The 20,728-nt window shown below is 41.3% G+C and overlaps 1 protein-coding gene across 24 annotated transcripts in view; it reads left to right on the forward strand.

Annotated features, from left to right (window-relative positions):
- MAGI1 (membrane associated guanylate kinase, WW and PDZ domain containing 1) overlaps positions 1-20,728 on the forward strand; it is a 653,852-nt gene that overhangs the window by 610,446 nt on the left and 22,678 nt on the right. For 13 of the 24 annotated variants that reach the window (XM_027958195.3, XM_027958187.3, XM_027958189.3 and 10 more), the window contains 5 exons: positions 7,114-7,330; positions 10,963-11,046; positions 13,806-13,897; positions 16,229-16,421; positions 19,330-19,623. In XM_027958195.3, the coding sequence (XP_027813996.1) occupies positions 7,114-7,330; positions 10,963-11,046; positions 13,806-13,897; positions 16,229-16,421; positions 19,330-19,623 (880 nt within the window). The remainder of the gene's footprint in view (positions 1-7,113; positions 7,331-10,962; positions 11,047-13,805; positions 13,898-16,228; positions 16,422-19,329; positions 19,624-20,728) is intronic. The other 11 variants (XM_027958194.3, XM_060402240.1, XM_060402241.1 and 8 more) reach the window with 1 other exon arrangement.

The raw sequence follows: 20,728 nt of genomic DNA on the forward strand, positions 1-20,728 counted from the left end.
AATTTTTATACATTTGTTCCATCAACAGATATTTATTGGGTATCTCCTATGAGCCAGACCCAGACCCAGACCCAGGAACTAAAACAGAAAACATTCAAGCCCTCATACAGCTGGGGAGAGATAAAAAGACAAATCTATACTCACCGTCCTCATGAGGCCTAAAGTCTGATGAGCATGTACTTTTAAAAGGTAGCAAAGCAGAAATATAACATTGAACAAGTACACACATAATGAAACTCATTGAGCGCTTAATGATAATAACCTTAGTGAAGTAGTCATCCAAAGCCGTAAACAGCCATTTAAAAAATTGAGTTAGATGCTGTGATGGGCTATGAAATTCTTCTGAGTTCCCCAGCAGCCTACGCAATGTAGGTAACCACATTATTTACTTATCTTTTATTTTCAAATTTAAAAAAAAAAAAGCATAATGTATTCACTAAATAGTATTTTCCTAGTTTTGATAAAAAGTTCTCACACAAAGTTTTCCTAAAGGACACCAAATGATGGGCAAAGAAGTATCTTCAGCAAACACAACAGGATGAAAGTAGCAACAGTCACAGGTTTCCGTTCCATTGTCCTCTGTCCCTTACTCCTGGAAGGACTGCTAAGGACATAGCTGACATCTAGTCATTAAAAAATACGAGAGAGAGATGTTAGGCAATGCACACAGTTAAGTAACCCAGCCTGCCTCCTCCTGAATGCTGCCTCTTTCTCAAATTCTCCATTCCCTTAGTGCCCCGAATGCCACTTGACCCAGAACCAGGACAGTGGTACAACCCACCTAAGTCCAAGCTACAAGGAAAAGCAGTGGGAAAAGTAGACGGTAGAAGGCCTAGAGTTGCTTACGTGAGTCTTCTTGCCTCTCGTTGCTCACAGCAGCTCATACCCTCAGCCCTTTGGAGCCCCACAAAATAGACTTTGCGGTTGTATTAGACTCCATCAAAACATACGTAATTCATTTTCATATTAATCGATACTTCCCTTTTCTTCTCCATTCACTCCTTCCTCTCTCTTGCTTTATTGGAAAAAATCATTTGCCTTAGACCCATAAATGATAAAAGAAAGAGATAAAAAGGACCGTCCTTTGCTTTGGCTTGTATTTGAGACTGATTTTGGAGCAACCTTTAATGACATTGGCCTAATACCTCATCAGCACTTGGAGTTTTTCCTGTTGTCCATGTAAATCGCTGCAGTGGCCTTCAGTCTTGGCAGATACGTGAACTGTAAATAACTTTGCTTTAAAAATGGATCAGTTTGTCATTTTTAAGCCACATGAATTCTTTTCATCATTTAAGCGCCTAAGTGCTGTCTGTATTAGTTTGCTCTTCCGAGCAAATATTTTCAGCTCGCTTTATAAGTACCTCCACTTTGAAATCATTCTGTGAAATACTAATGAGCTGACTTTTTCCCCCATTCCCATTTGTAAAATCCATTGCATCTTTCCAATTTCCCTGGCCTGTCAGTAATAAGGAAATCATTTGTTTTAGGGAGATTGGTTCAGTGTTATTTTCAAAGGTCTTATGACACAAGTTCAAGGCGAGTGTGTGGCCAAGGACTTCCAAGGAGTTTTCAAAATTGAACCCATTTCTTTCTTCCTAGTTGGCCCTGATGTGATACTTGGAAATAAAAAATCTTGCTCCAAAAATGTCCACGTAGTATTAACAGCTTGTGTTGGAGATATTCAGCTCAATATGTAGTACTCCTTTCCAATCGTTTATTTAAGCTGGAGACCTAAGGGTAAATATCCATGTCTCTAGGATCTCCTTTTCCTCTACCTAACCACTCCTCCTCCTCGTCTTCTCCTCCATTCAAGCTTTCAGCAATGCCTGTCAATCTGGCACCAAAATGTCTTTTGACTTTACTCGTCCCTCCCCTTTGTCGCTGCTTTTCCCCTGGTGTAAACCACCCTCGGTCCTTCACTGTTCTGTACAGTAGCCTCCTGACTGGTGCTCTGCTTTTACTCCCATCCTCACCCACATATTCTCCAGGTAGTAGCCAGACCAAACTTTCTGGAAATAAGTTGGCTCTTGGCACATCCCTGCTTTAATTTGTTAATGGAGTCTTCCTCCGCAGAACAGAGAGTGAACCCAGACTCCTTAAAGTAGCCCACAAGGCCCTTGCATTATTTGGTCTCCAAGTTCATCTCAAGCCACCTCGGCATCCCCCCTGCCCCTCACCCCAGTGTGCCTCCATAGCTGTCTCTCAGTTCTTCTAACAAGTTAGGCTCTGTTTTGCTTTACAGACTTAGCACATGCTGCTTTCAGCAATGGAATATTCTTCCAGAAGCCACCCCTTACTACTTACTTAAAGAATGTTGCAGTATGTTGTCATCATCCTGTGTTGATTATCTGATTAGTACCCATCTACAGACACATGGACACACACACACACACGCATCTCCCCTAGATACATAGGTATAACTTCTCAGATAATACCTCTTTCTTATTTACACATTATATCTTTCAGAATCTGGCTCACAGCAGGTGATCAGTATATATTTATTGGGTGAGGGAATAAATGTATGGCAGGTATTTACTCAAGAGGGGCTGTTCTGGGTGTTCTGTCATTGATGTTCTGGGTGTTTGCACCATCCATGTTCTTAGCATGCACAGAACTACTCAGCAGACTTGAAAGTGTATGCGTGTGTGGGTACTAAGTAGCTTCAGTCGTGTCCAGTTCTTTGCAACCACATGGACTGTAGCCCACCAGACTCCTCTGTCCATGGGATTCTCCTGGCAAGAATAATGGGGAGGATTGCCATGCCCTTCTCCAGGGGTTCTTCCAGACCCAGGACTCCAACCCATGTCTCTTATGTTTTCTGCAATGACAGGCAGGTTCTTTACCACTAATGCCACCTGGGAAGCCCTTGAAAGTATATCTTTAACTATTAATGCTTATTTGGGGGCCAGTTTCTCACCTAGAAAAATGAGCTGAAAGATAGTCATACTATCTTTGCATCTTTCTGATGCAAGTCAGATCCTGTGTTATAACAAGTTCAGAAGTGAATTTGTTCTTATGCCCCAAGTCTTCTGGGAGGTAATCCAAACTGTTGAAAGGCATACAAGATGACTTTAATTTGAGAGCTATATAAACATTGCTTTTCTCTTGGACAGTTCTGGACCCTAACCAAATAAAAGACAATGTCATAGCTAATTAACATGTTCTCAGAAAATAAAAAGGCGTATTTTTAACTTCTCCATACCCACCAAACAGCTTCAGAAAGGTTAGGTGCCAAGATATTAAATACAGAATGTATCTTCAAATTAAGTCATTTTTATAATTGAACTTGAGAAGAAACATAAAGCAAGGTTAAATCTTATCAGGGAAAAGTCCAAAAAGCTTCCAGATGCTCATATGTTTAGCCCCTAAGGGTAGGTTAGAATATTCCAATTAGTGATAGGTTAGTGGTGGCATAGTTTTTAGAGCATATTCTCAGGATACTGCTTTGCTTTGATTTTCCACATTTAGGAACAAAGTTTAGATGGGATTCAAAGGGGATGCGGAGGTGCAGTTTGATGGAAAGGCAGTTTTGCAAACTCAGTCCGGATCGTATCTGTCACTTTGTGATAAATTGGACCTAAATGTGTCCTTTATGGGAAAGTTGAGAAAAAGTGATAAAATTTTTTAAATGGTCCAAGCCATTTCCAGTAAACTTCATTTGCACTCTTTGGCTATGGTGAGGCTGTCTCTTCAGTTAAACACAAGATTTCCAGGCCCTCCATGTCAGATCTGTTACACTGGGATAGCCATCAGAGGGTCTTGGAAACCCCTGAGGTGATGGACAGAATCTCTGTGCATGCCTTTGTGGGCATGTGTGTGAGAGAACACGTGTTCTCTGTTGGAGAAATGTCCAAACTCTTTCAGTGGGACAGGGCTGCCAGAAAGATACTTTTCTCTTGTTCGGGAAGAGACAGTGATTGGAAGAGGTTACACAGTAGCCCGGGACAGGAGGAAGAAGGGTGTGAGGTTTCCCTCAGGTAATCCTGCGGTGGACCTCACAGGGTCCCAGAGAGGCTTCGTGAAGAGGAGCCTCTGTACAAAGGATGTGAGAGCTTCTGGAGCCTGAGTCCGACCCTAACCGTGAACTGAACTTCGTGATAATGGTCGGAACGCACATCTGGCATTTGCTGCTCGCTTGAAAAGCCGGGAAAGGGGGGGCGTTTGAAGAGAGGGATGCAACTCTCAGGGTAAACCCAGCGGTTCTTCATCTATTGAATTGTTTGCTTTCACTTTTATTTATTTCAGTTTTTCACTTATTTATTAATTCAGCTATTTATTTTATTTTTTAAAATTAAAAAAATTTTTTTAATTAAGTTTATTTAAAATAATTTGAAATTTTTTAATTGGAGACTATTTTACAGTATTGTAGTGGTTTTTGCCATACATCGACATGAATCAGCCATGGGTGTACATGTGCCCCCCGTCCTGAACCCCCCTCCTCCATCCCTCCCCATCCCATCCCTCAGAGTTGTCCCGGTGCCCCGGCTTTGAGTGCCCTGTTTCATGCATGGAACTTGGACTGGTCGTCTCTTTTACATATGGTAATATACATGTTGCTTTCACTTTTAAAATACCATTTTCCTCCCCTTCCACGTGTTAGTAGTCACTTAGTTGTGTCCAGATCTTTGCAACACTATGGACTGTAGCCCACCAGCTTCCTCTGTCCATGGGGATTCTCCAGGCAAGAATACTGGAGTGGGTTGCCATCCCCTTCTCCAGGGAATCTTCCCAACCTAGGGATCAAACCCTGTCTCCTGAATTACAGGCAGATCTCTACCATTTGAGCCACCAGGGAAGCCCCCTCCCCCACCCCTTTCTGGGAGGGCGGAAACAAAACGCTTCCAAATTGTAAAAAGCAGAAAGTTACAGTCCCATTAATTCTCCTTACTAAGGTTCATTTCTAAATGAAAACAGGTTTACATTTGGTCTGGATTATAAAAACATTCTCTGTGCATTATGCAAGTAAGAAATAGGCAGTACAGGAAAATACAAGAGGGGGAAAAATTCCCCCCAAATCCAATATATTTTCTGTTTATGCTGGGATGTTTACACACCCAAAATGGGCTGACACTGCACATATTTGTTTATAATGGAGACCCTTGTAAAGTCTGCGCTGAAGACAAAAACAAATTCCCATACATGTGTATAAGGGGTTAGGAGTTGTATCCGTCATTAACATTTTTCTGACTCTGAACATCTTAAGCATGTGTCTAGGGGAAGCAAGAAGGCAGTATTGACCTTCTCAGGAAATAGAAAGGAGATACCTGGCCCTGAGAGCTGAATTCACCTTGGTGGGGGCCATCGTTGGAAGTTGGCAGAACCAGGTTCTGCTGACCCATCCAGGTCTGAGCTGAGCCCTTGGTCCTCAAAAGGGAACATGGTGATGCAGGGTAATGGTGATGGTTGTCCTTGCCAGTGTGTTTTCCTGACCTCTTCATCAGCTTTTCCCTTGAGTCTGAGTGAATTAAGACTCTCATACCATTGGTTACCAAGACTTCTTTGCTAGTTTAGAATATGTTTCTCAAGTTTCTCCCACAGGCCACACCAAGTATAGTTTTAAAGCATGTATTTTACCTTCATGAAACACATTCCCCATTTTCCTCAACTCTGAATCCTTGCTAAAACCTATCTTCAGATCTATAATCTGGAACAGTCAAGGGAAAATTAAGTTTTTGTCCTCCTTGACCTTACTTTGATATTTATTTCAAAGCAAGGACTGGAGAGGGAAGGAGTAGAGGGACCTAAGAAGTAAATGAGAGGGACCTTGGAAATTTCTGTCGAGATGGGAATAAAAGTTGGAGGCTATCTGGGGAGAGAGCAAGGAAGAAGGATGTGATAGGACTGATTGTGAGACCAAAGGCAAGAGTTTGATACTATAAAGAACATTAAGGAACTGGGATGTCTAGGTCAGAGATCTTGTAAACTACTTGATAGGCTACACAGAATCTATAACACGAGCTGGAGATGCCCTTTTACTGTAAGTATAGTGACAGTGTGCTATAAGAGAAAGGACTCGAGGATTTATCTTTTGAATGAGGAGAACATACACCTGGGCTTACCACATCTTTCATTGGAGAAAATAAGAACAGAAATTATTTTATTTCCCATCCATTATTTTTCCTCCCACTAGATTTTGCTGTCCCTTCAGTGGTCCTTTCTACAAAGAGCATCTCGTAAAATGGGAAGGGTCTTTTGCTGAGCATATTTTAAGGAACAGGAACTTGCTTATTCTAACTGCAGTTCAAGTGAAACTCTGTGCCTTTGACCACTGCTTGGAGTTTGGACAAGTCAGTGCCCATCTAAGAAGGCTGAGCCCTAGAGGTCAACCCATATATAAAGTTGGATCTTGGTTTTCAACCAGCAGTAGTGATCAGGAGATCAGAGGTGAAATGTGATGACTGCAAAACTGATTCACTAAGAATTATGCGAGCCCTTCAGATAGTAGTTATTTATGTAGTTGTAAGTACAAGTGCACACATAATGCTAGGCATGGGTTCTATTTTGAAGATCTGATCCTTGTTTCTTACAGACTAGAAGACGGATAGTAAACCCTTCACTAGAGGTTGGGTATTTTATTATTGAAAGATGGAAAATGCAAGATCTGAAGGAATCTTGTTAGCCCTGATTTACTTTCTTGGATATTTTAGCCTTCTATTTAAACCATGCATGATATTTTCTGTCAGATGTTTGATTTTAAAATGACGATGTTTATGCAAGTATTAAGCTGGAAGGATTTAACTCCTGAATAAAATTCTTTGTAATTAAAAAAAAAAATGAAGATGTTAAAACAGATACATCTCATAATAAACAAGCCTGGTGTCTTAGCTGAGAACCTGTGATGAAAATTGGATTTGTTTTCTGCTCTAGCCCTGAAAGCAGTATGTTTTGTGGTGATGTCCTTCTATCTGGCCTACCCCTCTATCTGTCTGTCAATCACCTGGAGATTTATCTGCATTCAGCATGAGCCCGACAAAGGTGGAAGCCAAAATGTTGTTGATAAATTTATGTATGTGTGCACAGAAGTGGTGAACAAAAGCAAGCTGATGGAAAACACCCACTCGGAGAACCAATAATAATCTTCTCTTCTTGCCCCTCTCACTTGCTTCCTTTCAGCAACCACTGGAAAGAAAAGACAGCCAGAATAGTTCCCAGCATAGTGTCGCCAGCCACCGAAGCCTGCACACTGCCTCCCCCAGCCACAGCACACAGGTGCTGCCCGAGCTCCCACCCGCCGAGGCCCCGGCTCCAGATCAGACCGACAATTCTGGGCAAAAGAAACCAGATCCTTTTAAAATCTGGGCCCAGTCCAGGAGCATGTATGAAAATCGACGTGAGTAGCACCCTGGCTCCTGTCTTGCCTGGACCCCGTCTTGGTGCTCCAACTCTGTCTTGAGGGTTGTTGAGAATGGATTATCAGTGTGTGAACAGGAGAGAGATGAATCCAGGTGAAAGGTGGCAGCATCTCAGAGCAGTGATAGAATCTGCTGGACATTCATGGAGGCTCTGTTCTGTCATCTGTTTGGGTGGGGTGGGGGTAGTCATGGATGGTCATCAGATGAAGGGCCTGGGGGGGGAAATGGATTTATTTTTCCTTTCTGTTAGAAGAAGTGGCAGATAAGAGCTACTGCCTCATCAATGCTTCCCTGCATGGAGATGGTGGCCTCTTTCGAGCTCCTGTCTAGTGAAAGGGCTCTCATATACAATAGAACATAAATACGATTGGTGTGGATTGCAAGCGTAATAAGAAGAAATTCAGTGCTTTCTTAGTGGTCTCTTGGTTTTTAAGAGTACTTGTAATGTTTTAAACTGTTATTAATCTTTCTAAACATTCCCTTCAAAAAGGAAAAAAAAAACACCAGTGGGTATTTGAGCTTTAACTGTTTATACTGTCGTGTGTGTTCCTTCAGCGTCACCTTTTTGATAAATGTGAGCTACTGATGTCTTATTAGCTCTGATAAACTGAATAGTCCCTGGACTTTTAAAATTTTTTTTGCTTTTTATTATGAGATGATTTCCAAAGACTGTTCACCACAAATAATATTCATTTATCTTACTAAATCCAAGTTCCTAAAAATGCTTTAATCTTAGGGCATGCAAATAGACACACCCCTTCTCCCTTTTTTTTAGCTGTTGATTTTACTGACATTTTTTTCGTACGTGTGGTCAGGACAAAGTAACTATAAAGTACATGCACTTTAGATTGTCATGGGATAGGAGAGCATGTTTAACGAAGGTCTGCTAAAGGGTCTGATTAAAATTGGAAGAGAGAAGGGAATCACTCTGTCCATCCTCCTGGCCCCCACTCCCCTCAGCATAAGTGTCCTTTGGAGTCACAGCTGGGGTTCTCTCGGTACAGCCCTCTGGAGAGGCGAGACACAGAGGTGATGGGGGGTATGGGAAGTGCTGCAGCCTGCTGCCCACCCCCTTGGACTTGGCCGGGAAGCAATTCCCTGGCTGGCTGAAGCAGCTCCTCTGTGACCCAAACCGGACAGGGGAGTGAACCCAGCAGCCCTGTCTGAAAGCAGGCCACACTGCTGGGTGAAAGTCAGCACTTAGGGGACACAAGGTCTGTCTGCAGTCTTGGTGATGGTCAAGTGTTAGAAGTTACCCAGGGTTTGTCTGTCTCCTTTTCCTCTTCAAGGGAGAGAGATCATTACCTTCTCACTATAGTAGGATGTGGAATTAAGTACACTCTTTTGGCTAAGGCTTCGCTATGCTGGCAAAAGCCCGATAATTTGGGAAGGATTTATTTAGTCTCTGGACTAGAAAGACCCCTGGAGTATGCCTGACTTCAGGCCAGAAGAAATGAAGTTCCATTCGGGGCATCCCTTGTAAGCAGTATTGCTAAGCGTGAACCTGGCGTCTGTTCTCACAGTGTCTTCTCATTGATTGTAGTGATTTCGTTGAAGAAATGTTTTTCAAAGAGGAGTATGTTCACATTCCCTTCACATTTCCAAGCACACGGCTCCTCCAATTGATGACCCAACTTTAGCTGAGGTGGAGATACCGCTTTATTGACCATGTCCCTGCTTTTCTCAGTAGAGGACACACTTATGACTGAGTTTCCCATGTATGAATCTTTTTGCAGTAAAACAAATTGTGTTCTGAAGTGCTGGTGAGGGCTACATGGATTTGACAGACAGTTCTAACACACCCAAGGAATACGAGGCTCTAGCTCAGATGCCATTTTTACCTTGATGGAAATGGTATTTCTGTTATATCAAGTGGTATTTCTATTATATCAAGACTTTGGTGTTTACTTTTTTAAAAATTTTTCACCAGAAAAAAAAAGAAAAAAGAAAACAAACTGTAATTCTGCCACAGCCAGCTGCTCTAAACCCTAGAATGAGAAGCAGGCCGAACCATTTGGAATGGTGCCTCTTTAGGCCTTGACTTTCTGGGACATCTAAGGAATAGGATCTGGCAGCACAAATGAGAAGCAGGGGTTTTTGTTTGTTTGTTTGTTTTTTGGGTGATTAGAGGCTCCATAATTGAGTGATTGTAGAACCTAATTGATGTTAAAATTCACATGGATCTCTTCCTCACAACTAAATGAGGGTAATGATAAGATTTCTCTCTCCATGATAGTTATTCAGTATCTATCACAGATTTTTTTTCTTCACAATACCTATTGAATGAACTTAGATTAGTCTTGTCTTTTAATCAGTATTTTGCTTTATTCCAGATCAGTTTCTGCCTTTCCCACAGGTTGTTTTTTAGTCTGCTTTTTTGAAAAAAAGAAATATTACAACATGTAGCCTCATTAGGTGTGATTCCCTGCCCCTCCCTGCAAGGCAAAGTACTCCAGGAAAAACAAGAAAATTAAAGTCAACGGTAGCACCTTCATTATACCCTTAATTTATCCCCCTTTTGAGGGGGAAATATATTTTCCTTATACTTTATTTTATTGTGAAGGGCAGTGTAAAGATTCTTAACCAAGTCTCTGATCCAGTTCCTTCACATGGTCTGAATGCTGTGAATACCACATTCTTTATAGGGCCATCTGTCAAAACAGCAGTGTCCAGATGAATCAATCTGAATTACAGATGTGTTAATAAATCCCTTTGATAAATTTAAATGTTCAGTTAAAAACAAGCATGGAAGTCCCTTAAAAGTCACGTTGACTGTTTTGTATTTTTTCTAGATTACATGGCAGTTGTGCATATCTTTAAAAAATGACATTGATGAAGTCAATTATTTGTAAATGTTCAGGAAGAGCAGCTGGTATCCACTAGTGTTTACTACAAAAGAAAATCTAAAGCTTTCACTTGAAACTTTACCTGTTCACAAGAGAGTTGGGAAAGAAAAAATGACAAAGCTGTCATATTAACCAGCGTACACCTGTCCCTTGAGAGACATGCTTACTGATCTCAAATTGGTATACAGCTCCTTTATCATGGTTTAAGAAGCTTGGAAGCCCTAGATTTTAAGAGCTGTTGTGACAGTTCTTACTTGTGCATTTGTTCAACTCTTAGCCAGATCTGATGACTTGTGTCACTAAAGTAGTATTTTGGTTGAATTGCCAAGAATACATCTGAACAGATATTAGTCCAAGAACTAATCCCATCAGAAACTTGACACTATTTTCAATGGCAAAAGCATACTTACCTTTTTCTCAAAAGGAAATAAGTGGTTTAGATAAATCTCAGGTTCATGACTTGATTCAAACAAGGTCATATGAGAATGGGTACTTTAGAGTATAATTAAATAGAAAGAGTCTTAAGATGGTAATGCTGGTTCGATGAAATTCTCAATGGTACTGTTGTAAATTCTAGCTTTTTGACAAGAAAAGTACCATGAAAAAGAAAAGACTCAAACTATAGTCTTTTAAAATCCACAGCAGCCTTGACCTTTACTGTGAAAGCTTAACTGCACATTCCTTATCAATCAAAACTAAATTAAAATGAAGTAAGAGAAAGCACATACATTAAGCTTTGCAAAATTGTGACATTAATATTCCAGCTATGTCACCTTCGCCTGCATCGGGATTGAGCAAGGGTGAAAGAGAGAGAGAAATCAATTCCACGAATTTTGGAGAATGTCAGAGTAAGGATCTGCTGAAACCTTTCATTCCTCTATTATTATTCATCCTGTTTGATGTTCCCATTGGTCCGGGGGTGGGAAGAAACTCAGAAAAAGGAGGGAAGAAAGAGGGATTCCAGGACTTTCTTGTTGACCAAGCCTAGATCAAACGCAAGGTGAAGTAAAAAGTGATAGGCATGTTGTAACTGAGTCTGCAAATGTGTTGTGTATCTGTAGTAATGGAGACACCAGGAGGGTTCTCTGCAAACCTGGTGATTCCATTGTCTCTAATTATCAAAGGAAGTCTTTTGACTGCTCTGTTGGGTTGTTGGTGGAATTACAAAGGAAATGAGCTACTCTTCCTGTCCCCTGTGCCAGTGCTTAGAAGTAAAGAGAGCTGGACGAGATTTTCTTAGCTCTTCTTAATTTAGACTGGGGAAAAAGAAAAAAAGGCGATAGTAATATCAGAAAGTTGGTTCTACCCTGCTACCTCCTAAAAACTTAATTCTAATAAAACCTTCCTGAAATAAAGAAGAGAACAAAAAAACATTTGGGGGGAGTAGTTTAGAAACTGTAATGCCATTGGGAATAAGTGGCAGCAGAGGACAAAGAAGGTAAAATAATTTTGTAATATGCTTCAGTACTGACTGATCACCAACGTTCTATATTTGGTACATGGTATTTGGTTGGTAGAAGAATATAATTGTCAAAATGCTCAAGTTCAAGGGCCAGAAGACTTTCTTTGTAACTTATCTGTGTTTGTGTATGTTTTCCTGAAGGTTCATTGTTTGCATCTTCTGCATCCTTGGGGTCTGTCATTGGGCATCTTCATTTTCAGTCAGAAGCTCTTTTAGTAAATTTGCCATTTGCTTATTTCTGATAACACATTTTTTTTTCCCAATGGGCTAAACTGTCTGATAAGCCTAAGTCTGCTGCTGCATTTGGTGTCACTCTAGGATGGGCAAGTGTTCTAGTGTTACATGACACTGCGATAAAAATAGAAATTGGTCTGGGCTGGAGGTCTCTGCAGAGGTCTTTCCTTGTCCACAGAAAAGTTCAGCTATTTTCAGGCAGGCTCTGCCAAGAACCTTGTGCTGGCTGGAAAGCACCCATGGTCTATTTTGGTAATAATCCTGCTTGAGTGAACCTAAGACGGAGACTCAACTTGATTTAATTTGTTGTTTCAATGAGGCTATTACAGCAAATACCCTTTAGCCAGCTACTCAAACAGAAAGAAAATATTGTTACCTTAGCACGCTCAAGAAAATATCATTCTCAAATTGTATTTCTGGGAGTACTATGATGTAGCTTAACTCCGTGTACCATGGCGTCTTACAGCTTAGCCCTGGCAATTACAATGAAAATGCGTTGGATACGAAGATTCACTGAAAGCACAGCATTAAGGTAGCTCAAGCACAAATATTGGATTCAGACTCCTCTGACTTGGATTTACCTGTTCATTTAGTTTCTTCTCTCTTGGCATATTCATTCACTGTACATTTTAAGCTTATGGATGAGTCCCCAAAATGGGACATCTGTCACCTGCTTGAAATCTGAACAGCCACCTTCTTCTTCCCTGTCCCATTGTACAAAATCAGAGAAGACGGAAACTAAATTCTTAGTATCTACACACTCCTTCAGCCCCAAAGCCAAGGAATTAAAGAAACCAGAAATTCTGCAGAGCCGTATTTGAAAACCTCTTTTAGGATTCACAGCCACTAAATTATTTTTTTTCCTCTTTAAATAAAAGATTTGTCATTTTATAGACTATAAAACACACTACAAATACACTAAAATATTAAGTAAGTATTAAATAGGAATAACCCTTTTTTATTACCTTAAGTCATAATGATGTATAGGACAGTCTCATGTACAGTAAGCATGGTCTTATGGAAATTACTTTTCTTTAAACAAAAAATGAGATTTCCATTTCAAAACCCTGAACTATTACTGCATTTTGAAAGTAAAATATCAAGTTATTGGATAATACATTAGTACTTACAATGTTGAAATATTATAGGTAAATCATGGAGTAAAAAACTCATTTAGTGATGAAATATGGTTCATTTACATAGAACAATTTGTTGTCACCATTGATCTTAAGGATATAGAAGGCTGGCTACTTTTTGGTAATAGTAGTGAAATCATAGTAAATGTTCTAAATTGGGAAATATTAGCTTGTTTGAGAGTAACTCATTTGGCAAACGTGATCTAACAGATCATATTATCAGTGTGCTAGTCTTGGTTACTTTAAGGAAAAACAGAAGTGATTTTTTTAAAATAGTTTTTGCCATAAGCTGTTTTTTAGATAACATCGGCACTTAACAGGTCTACTGAATCCTCGTCCCCAGCCTCCGCATCAGAGGTCAGTCTGACTTAGCATGAACCCCTTCCTTAGATATGGGCAGCCACTTTGTGGTGCAGAGCATGATAATTTTAATTTACTAAATTCCTCTAGCAACAATACCCAGGAGAGTGGCGAGCACTGACTGCAGCCTTCATCAGGGATAATTTCTTGATGAGGAATTATCAAACAGTGAGTAGTCCTTTGGAAAAAAAAAACAAAAACACAAAAAACAACACTTCAGGCTCAATGATTGTCCCCACCATTTATTTTTGCGCACCGTCTTCACCCGTCCAGATCATTTTGTTTGCTTGTCTGTGTTTGAAAACTGTCATCCATTCAAGCACCGTCAGTGTCGGTCCTGTCACTGTGTTCGCCTTAGGGCTCTGATTCCTTTTATCACAGAAATAATCTCTCTCTTCCCCTCCCTTCTCTGCAGTTCCGGATTATCAAGAACAGGACATCTTCCTCTGGAGAAAAGAGACCGGATTTGGATTTAGGATTCTGGGTGGCAATGAACCAGGGGAACCTGTGAGTCTCTTGTCTCTCTGCCCCATCCTGTCCCTCACGGTACTAATTTCTAAGAATTCAAAACCAGTTGGCAGCAGTGACAGATCACCAAGATTGGAGTCCCAATAGGTGCACGCAAAACTGATTTCATCTTTTGAAAAAAAAAAAAAAAAGTTTGATTTACAATGTTGGTGTTAATTTCTGCTATACAGCAAAGTGACTCCGTTATATATGTATATATATATATATATCTCTTCTCTGGCCGTTTCATCTTAACCATTGGGAGCTATTCTTTGGGTTTTGTGGCGCTCTTTCTGTCTTGAGGAAGAAGAGACTAGATCCTTTTAAACACTGTGTGTTCATGTTTGCGGAGGGCGGCAGCTGCAGCATCTGTAGCTCCCTATCAAAGAAACGGAAACCAAAAAAAGGCAAAGTAGGAATAGACGTCAACCGAGAACACAGGGGCCTGATCCTTCTGGGCAGTTCTGTTAAATCTGCCCGCAGGCCGTTGGCTTTGTATATTGAGTAGCCAGGACATAGAAGGCACTTCACAAGGCATTATGAAAGATTAGAGAAAGTAGGACCACTCTCTTTACAAAATTAGAGAAAGAACCCTGAACAAGGATCAGGAGACATTTAATCTCTCCGGGCCTCATCTTTAGAATACATTGAGGAGACCACCGTGCGATTCTTTTGAAAGGGGTAAAAAGAACTAAAGATAAGTATTGTTCAAATTTTCCTCATCACAATAAAAATAGTTATCATTTATTATCTGCTTCCTATGTGCCAGTTGCTATGCTAAAGGCTTTTGACATACATCCTTCTCATGTGTGCATCAAATCTATGAATTTACCCCCGTTTTCAAATCATGAAATAAAGACACAGAAAGATTAATGTGGTCTTGCCTGGGATCACAGAGTTAGTAAATGGAGGGACTGGAAAGGCTGTGATTCCAGAGTCCGTATTCTTAACCGCTCTTCTACCAAAGTTCTTTGTAAAAGATAACGTGTCACGTAAAGACCGCTGTGCATTATTACCTAGTGAGAAAGCAAGGAAAACAGATGTTTTAGTAAAGTTTGTGATGTGCTCAGTCCCTCAGTCGTGTCTAACTCTTAGCGACACCATGGACTGTAGCCCGCCAGCCTCCTCTGTCCGTGGTATTTCCCAGGCAAGAATACTGGAGTGGGCTGTCATTTCTTTCTCCCGGGAATCTTCCCGACCCAGAGATCGAACCCATGTCTCTTGTATCTCCTGCACTGCAGGCAGATTCTTTACCACTGTGCCACCTGTGAAGTTTAGTGACCAGTTAATATAACAATACCAAGACACTAAATATAAAGACCTGCTCTGCATGCCAGTGCTGTGGACTGTGGAAAAAGGGATGCCCAGCCAGACTTTGCTTGATTCACCCTTTCGTTTAACAGTATTTATCATGCATTCCCTATTGCTAGGCACATGCTGACCTTTAAAGAAAAATTGTATTACTGTTATACTTAGCAGAATTCTCTGAATAGAAGGCTTATAGGTAGATAGAAAAGGAGAAAAGTTTTGCCCATGAAGGGAGTAAAATGATTGATTTCTGCAAAGAGGGATAAAAGAATGAGTCATCAGCAAACCACAGATAAATGTCAAGGAACCAAACAACAAAAAGTTATTTTTTTCCACCACTTAAGAATTATCATACCACCTAGCACAGCAGCTAGAACCCAGTGAGGGGCACGGATGCAGACACAAATGAATGGACTGAATTTTGCTCAGAGATATGAAGGCCATCATTACACAGACAAGCCTTGTTTTATTAAGCTTTGCAAAAATTACATTTTTTTATAAGTTGAAGTTTGGTGCCAACCTTCCATTGTCAGATGATGGTTAGCATTTTTTGACACTTCAGGTGTTTTTTTTTTTAAAATTAAAGTATGTACCTTTTTAGACATAATGCTATTGCGTACTTCCTAAACCACAGTATCTGTGTTTGTTTGAGCAGTTAGTCATGTCCAACTCTTTGTGACCCCACCTCTACCTCTCTGTAGCCCACCAGGCTCCCATGTCCATGGAATTTCCCAGGCAAGAATACTGCAGCAGGTTGCCATTTTTTTCTCTAGGGGATCCGTCTGACCCAGGGATTGAATCCATCTCTCTTAGGTCTCCTGAATTGGCAGGCAGATTCTTCACTAGTAGCGCCGGGTAAACATAACTTGTATGCACTGGGGGGAAAAAAATCATGTGACTCGCTTTGTGGTGATACTTGCTTTATTGTGGTGATCTGGAACTGAACCCACAATATCACCAAGGTGTGCCTGTAATAGTAAACCAAAAGGTTAGTGTTTCATCTATCATCTAATTGCTCAACAGATTTATATTGGTCACATCGTACCACTGGGTGCTGCTGATACGGACGGCCGTCTGAGGTCTGGGGATGAATTAATCTGTGTGGATGGGACACCAGTCATTGGAAAATCACACCAGCTTGTGGTCCAGCTTATGCAACAAGCCGCCAAGCAAGGCCACGTCAATCTAACAGTGCGGCGTAAAGTGGTGTTTGCGGGTATGTTTTTCATTCATTCCTTTAGACGCTGCCTTGTCACTTTATGCACAGAAGAGGCCCCCTTCCTGTGTCTGCCTCCTCAGGCATCTATTTTAGCAAATGTTTGCAAATGTGATTAAGCACAGAATTTCCAGATGGTTTGCTTCTCTCAAACCCTGCAAAACTACTGTCACTCAAAAGTACTGTAATGTGCCAGCCGTGCATATCCAACAAAGGCTTTTAGAGGAAAGCTAGTTGAATATATATGTTATGTCCCTCCAGCCCCTTGCCAACTAGAGCTTAGTCGTTGTCTTCATTTGATGAGAATTCTCAACAAAAGAGGTCACTAATTGTAGCACCCAAATAAGAGAGCAAAAATCAGTTTCATGCTGCCAAATAACCTTATAAAAAAGTTACTCTGTTGTTGACAGTCATATGTATTAAACTATTTTAATTTTTTACTTTTTCTCTATAAGAAAGCCAATGGCTAGCCAGGTTTAGGTTATCTTTGATTTCTTCCTCTATACCTGGAAGTCCTATACATTCTTAACTCAAATATAACCTGTTTTGTAAAACCCTTGGCAATTCTTTACTCTCTCCAACTGCCTGCTGATGTTAGCCTTCCTTTCTTACCATCCTTGGCAATCATGGTTTACTTCTGCCAATTTGAGACAATCCACTGAGTGTCTTCCTTTCACATTCATTCATCACCTTTGTTGGCAGCCCCCACCTCAATGTATTCGAGACAACCCAGAATGCTGAAGAAAGAAATTCTGTGTTACATCAGTGGAATTACTGAAAAAGTATGACATGAAATTTTATGAATTCTCCATAGCTATGGTACCAGTGAAACAGCTACTTATCAAATAAAATCAACTGGCTCCTTGTTTAAGAAAAATTAGTAGAACTCACTTCAATGGTATATAATTAATTTCGAAAGAATTAAGACATCAGGGTCCAGTGTGAAAGCCCTACTACCTATTGCCGCCGTGGAAAGCAGTGTTATTCATTTATGTCCTGAGAGCTCATTTATGGTGTCAGGATAACGTAGTGTCCCATGTAGCCAAGAGCAATCAGAAATAGACTTCTGAGATGAGTTGAAAACTTTTTATTTCACTGGTCCAAATAAAAAGAATAGAGCAATGAGATTTTTGTTTGTTTCAGAGTTATTTTTTAAAATTTTAAATATTGGGGTTTTTAAGCTCTTGGGTAAAAAGGCATATTAAATCTTTGAAGCGACATAAGGCTCAGTGAAATAAGCCAGTCACAAAAGGACAAAAATGGTATGCTTCTGCCTCCATGAGGTGCCTAGAGTAGTCAATATATAGACAGAAAGAACAGTGGCTGCCAGGGGTTGGTGATTAGTGATTAGTTGCCAGGGAAAGTGATTAGTGTTTAAAAGATACAAAACTTCAGTTTCAGAAGATGAAAAGTTCTGGAGATAGCTGGTGGGGATGGTTGGACAACAGTGTTTCTGTACTTAATGCCACTGAAGGATACGTCTAAAATGGTTACAATAATAAGTTTTAGGTTCTGTATATTCTACTACCATAAAATGAAATCTGTGAAAGGAGATGCTTTAGGGAATAAATTTAGTAGTCCTTTCCAAAATCTGAACCCATATTTTGCTTTTGGCATGAAAAATAAGTGGTCCCACCTACTTTTGTGGCTATCTAGGAATGGTTTACCCTGTCACTTGAGAAAGCAATAAGACTGGAATTTGATAAAATGAATTCTGAGGGAGGTTAATGTATCCAGTTGTGTGATCAGAGTGGATCATTGGCATCTGGAAGCTGGGAAGAAAAGTGAAGTATACCTCTGACAGGTGGTGTCAGGAATCCTGCAGTAGGGACGTCATAATGGTGCTGTCAACTGACAGTCTCTCTGATGGAAAAAGCAGAAGCAAAGCTGAGCAGAAATGTGACTTGAGGGCAATGACAGCTTAAATGCAAACATGTCTCTGAGGCAAAGACGGTGGGCTACGTCTTATGCTTCCCTCAATGGGTTGCTTCTGTTTGTTTCATTGAAGTCTTACTGCTGTACAGTGTCACGTATGTTACAAGTGTATAACACAGTGATTCACAATTTTTAACGGTTATACTCCATTTGAGAAATGAAGTGAAAGTCGCTTAGTCATGTCCAACTCTTTGCAGCCTCATGGACTGTAGCCTGCCAGGCTCCTCTGTCATGGAATTCTACAGGCAAGAATACCGGAGTGGGTAGCCATTCCCTTCTCCAGGGGCTCTTCCCAGCCCAGAGATCAAGCTCAAGTCTCTTGCGTTGCAGGCAGATTCTTTACCATCTGAGCCACCAGGGAAGCCCATTTATAGTTATTATATTGCAACATTGTAGAATATATCCTTATAGCTCAGTTTACACCCAATAGTTTGTACCTCTTACTCCCCTACCCCTATACTGCCCCTCCACCCATCTTCTGCCCTCTGATAACTTCTAGTTTGTTCTCTGTGTGTGTGTCTGCTTCTTTTTTGGTAATCCACTAGTTGGCTGTATTTTTTAGATTCTACACGTAAGTGATACCATGCAATATTTGTTTTCTCTGTCTGGCTTATTTCACTTAGCATAATGTCAAGGGGTCATTTTTCGACCTGTGAAGCAGGAGATATTTCAGAGTGGGCCCGTCTTGCTGCAGATTTGCGTCCAAATACAGACGCTGATACACAGTATGCCCTAAATGTAACAGACTCTGGGCGTCCCCTTTGTTCTCCCATGGTATGGGTGTCTGCAGACCCTGAATGCTAAATGCTTATCAGAGTGGTTTTCGGTTCCTGTGTCTCAGTTATGTGAGGCCAGGTGCTGTCAAAGCTGTCACTCTCTTGGTTTGGTTGTGGAGTAGATGGGGGAAGGAGGAAGGGGTGACGGCACATTTCTTGGCAGAGGCGGGTAACCAAGAGGTATGTCTCTTGCACAGCCCCCAAAACTGAGAACGAGGTACCCTCGCCAGCCTCATCCCATCACAGTAGCAACCAGCCGGCCTCGCTGACGGAGGAGAAGCGGACCCCGCAGGGCAGCCAGAACTCCCTGAACACGGTGAGCTCAGGCAGTGGCAGCACCAGCGGCATCGGCAGTGGCGGCGGCGGCGGCAGCGGTGTGGTGAGCACCGTGGTCCAGCCCTACGACGTGGAGATCCGGCGCGGCGAGAACGAGGGCTTTGGCTTTGTCATCGTGTCGTCGGTGAGCAGGCCCGAGGCCGGCACGACGTTCGGTGAGTGTGGTCACTTCTGCTCCCCAGCGTTTCCTGGGGTCACTGTTCTCTGGAGAGGAAAAGACGAGCCAGAATCTCATTAACAGAAATGCTTGTCATGCTTTCCGCTTCAGGTAATGAAAGTCTTAATTGGGGACGGACTTTATTGGGCAGCTTTTCCTCTCCTGAAGGTTGGGATTTTTTTTTTTTTAACTCTTCAGCTTCCATTCTGGTGGCACGTTCACAGGCAGACAACTTCATGCATAGGTGAAATTTGCAAAGAAGCCCCTTGACAGGATAAAGTGTGAGAAATTCTTGCCATAGAGAGACCTTTGCAAGGTCCTGAGCAGGGTATCAATCATAGCAGTTGTCTCAGAAGGTCTCCGCATTTTTAAAAGAAGCATATGGTTTTAGAAATAAATGCCTGTGGGGAGGGGGGAAATAGAGGTGTGAGGAGTAAAAAATATACATGCAATGCCCTTTCCATCTTATCTGTGTCCTTCCTCTACCTATCTCCATCTGAAATTTTTAAATTTTAATTTAAAATAATATGTTTACTGTTGCCTGGTGGAGAATCTAATTAAAATCTGAGTGCAGAGCTGTTTGTCTTCACTGCCCTTGAATTCTAGCAGGGGTGGTTGTCCTGTCTCATCCAGATGTTGAGGGTTTCAGCAGAGAGTGGAGAAACACAACTGTCACCTGCAGGGTACATGGGCTGAGACAAACAGGAAGCCAGGTGATTCTAGGAACTAGGAATCGTGAGTCTTCCTATTAGAATGGATCATAAGTACATACTCCAAAACTGATCCACCTTTTTCATTAAATAAAACGTCATTTGTTGTTTTCCCCAAGCACATTTGTTAGTTAATATGGAATATGATGGGAGATGGGAAGGGCTGTGCAGGCTTTGAAACATGCTTCAGCTCTGTCTCCAAATGACCTACCCACAAGGAGTCTGAGGACCAGTGGTCCAGGTCGCTTGCTGGCCTAACATCAGCTAGGTGCTCCATCCTGTTGGATTTCTGCTCTGGTACAACTCTGTTTGTCTCCATTTAGTCTTGGTACTTTGCTTCCTGCTTAAGTCATGTCCCTTTAAGGTGCAAACTTCAGGGGACAGTGCGTCAAG

Source organism: Ovis aries, chromosome 19 (assembly GCF_016772045.2).
Source record: "Ovis aries strain OAR_USU_Benz2616 breed Rambouillet chromosome 19, ARS-UI_Ramb_v3.0, whole genome shotgun sequence".
Classification (NCBI taxonomy): Eukaryota; Metazoa; Chordata; class Mammalia; order Artiodactyla; family Bovidae; genus Ovis; species Ovis aries.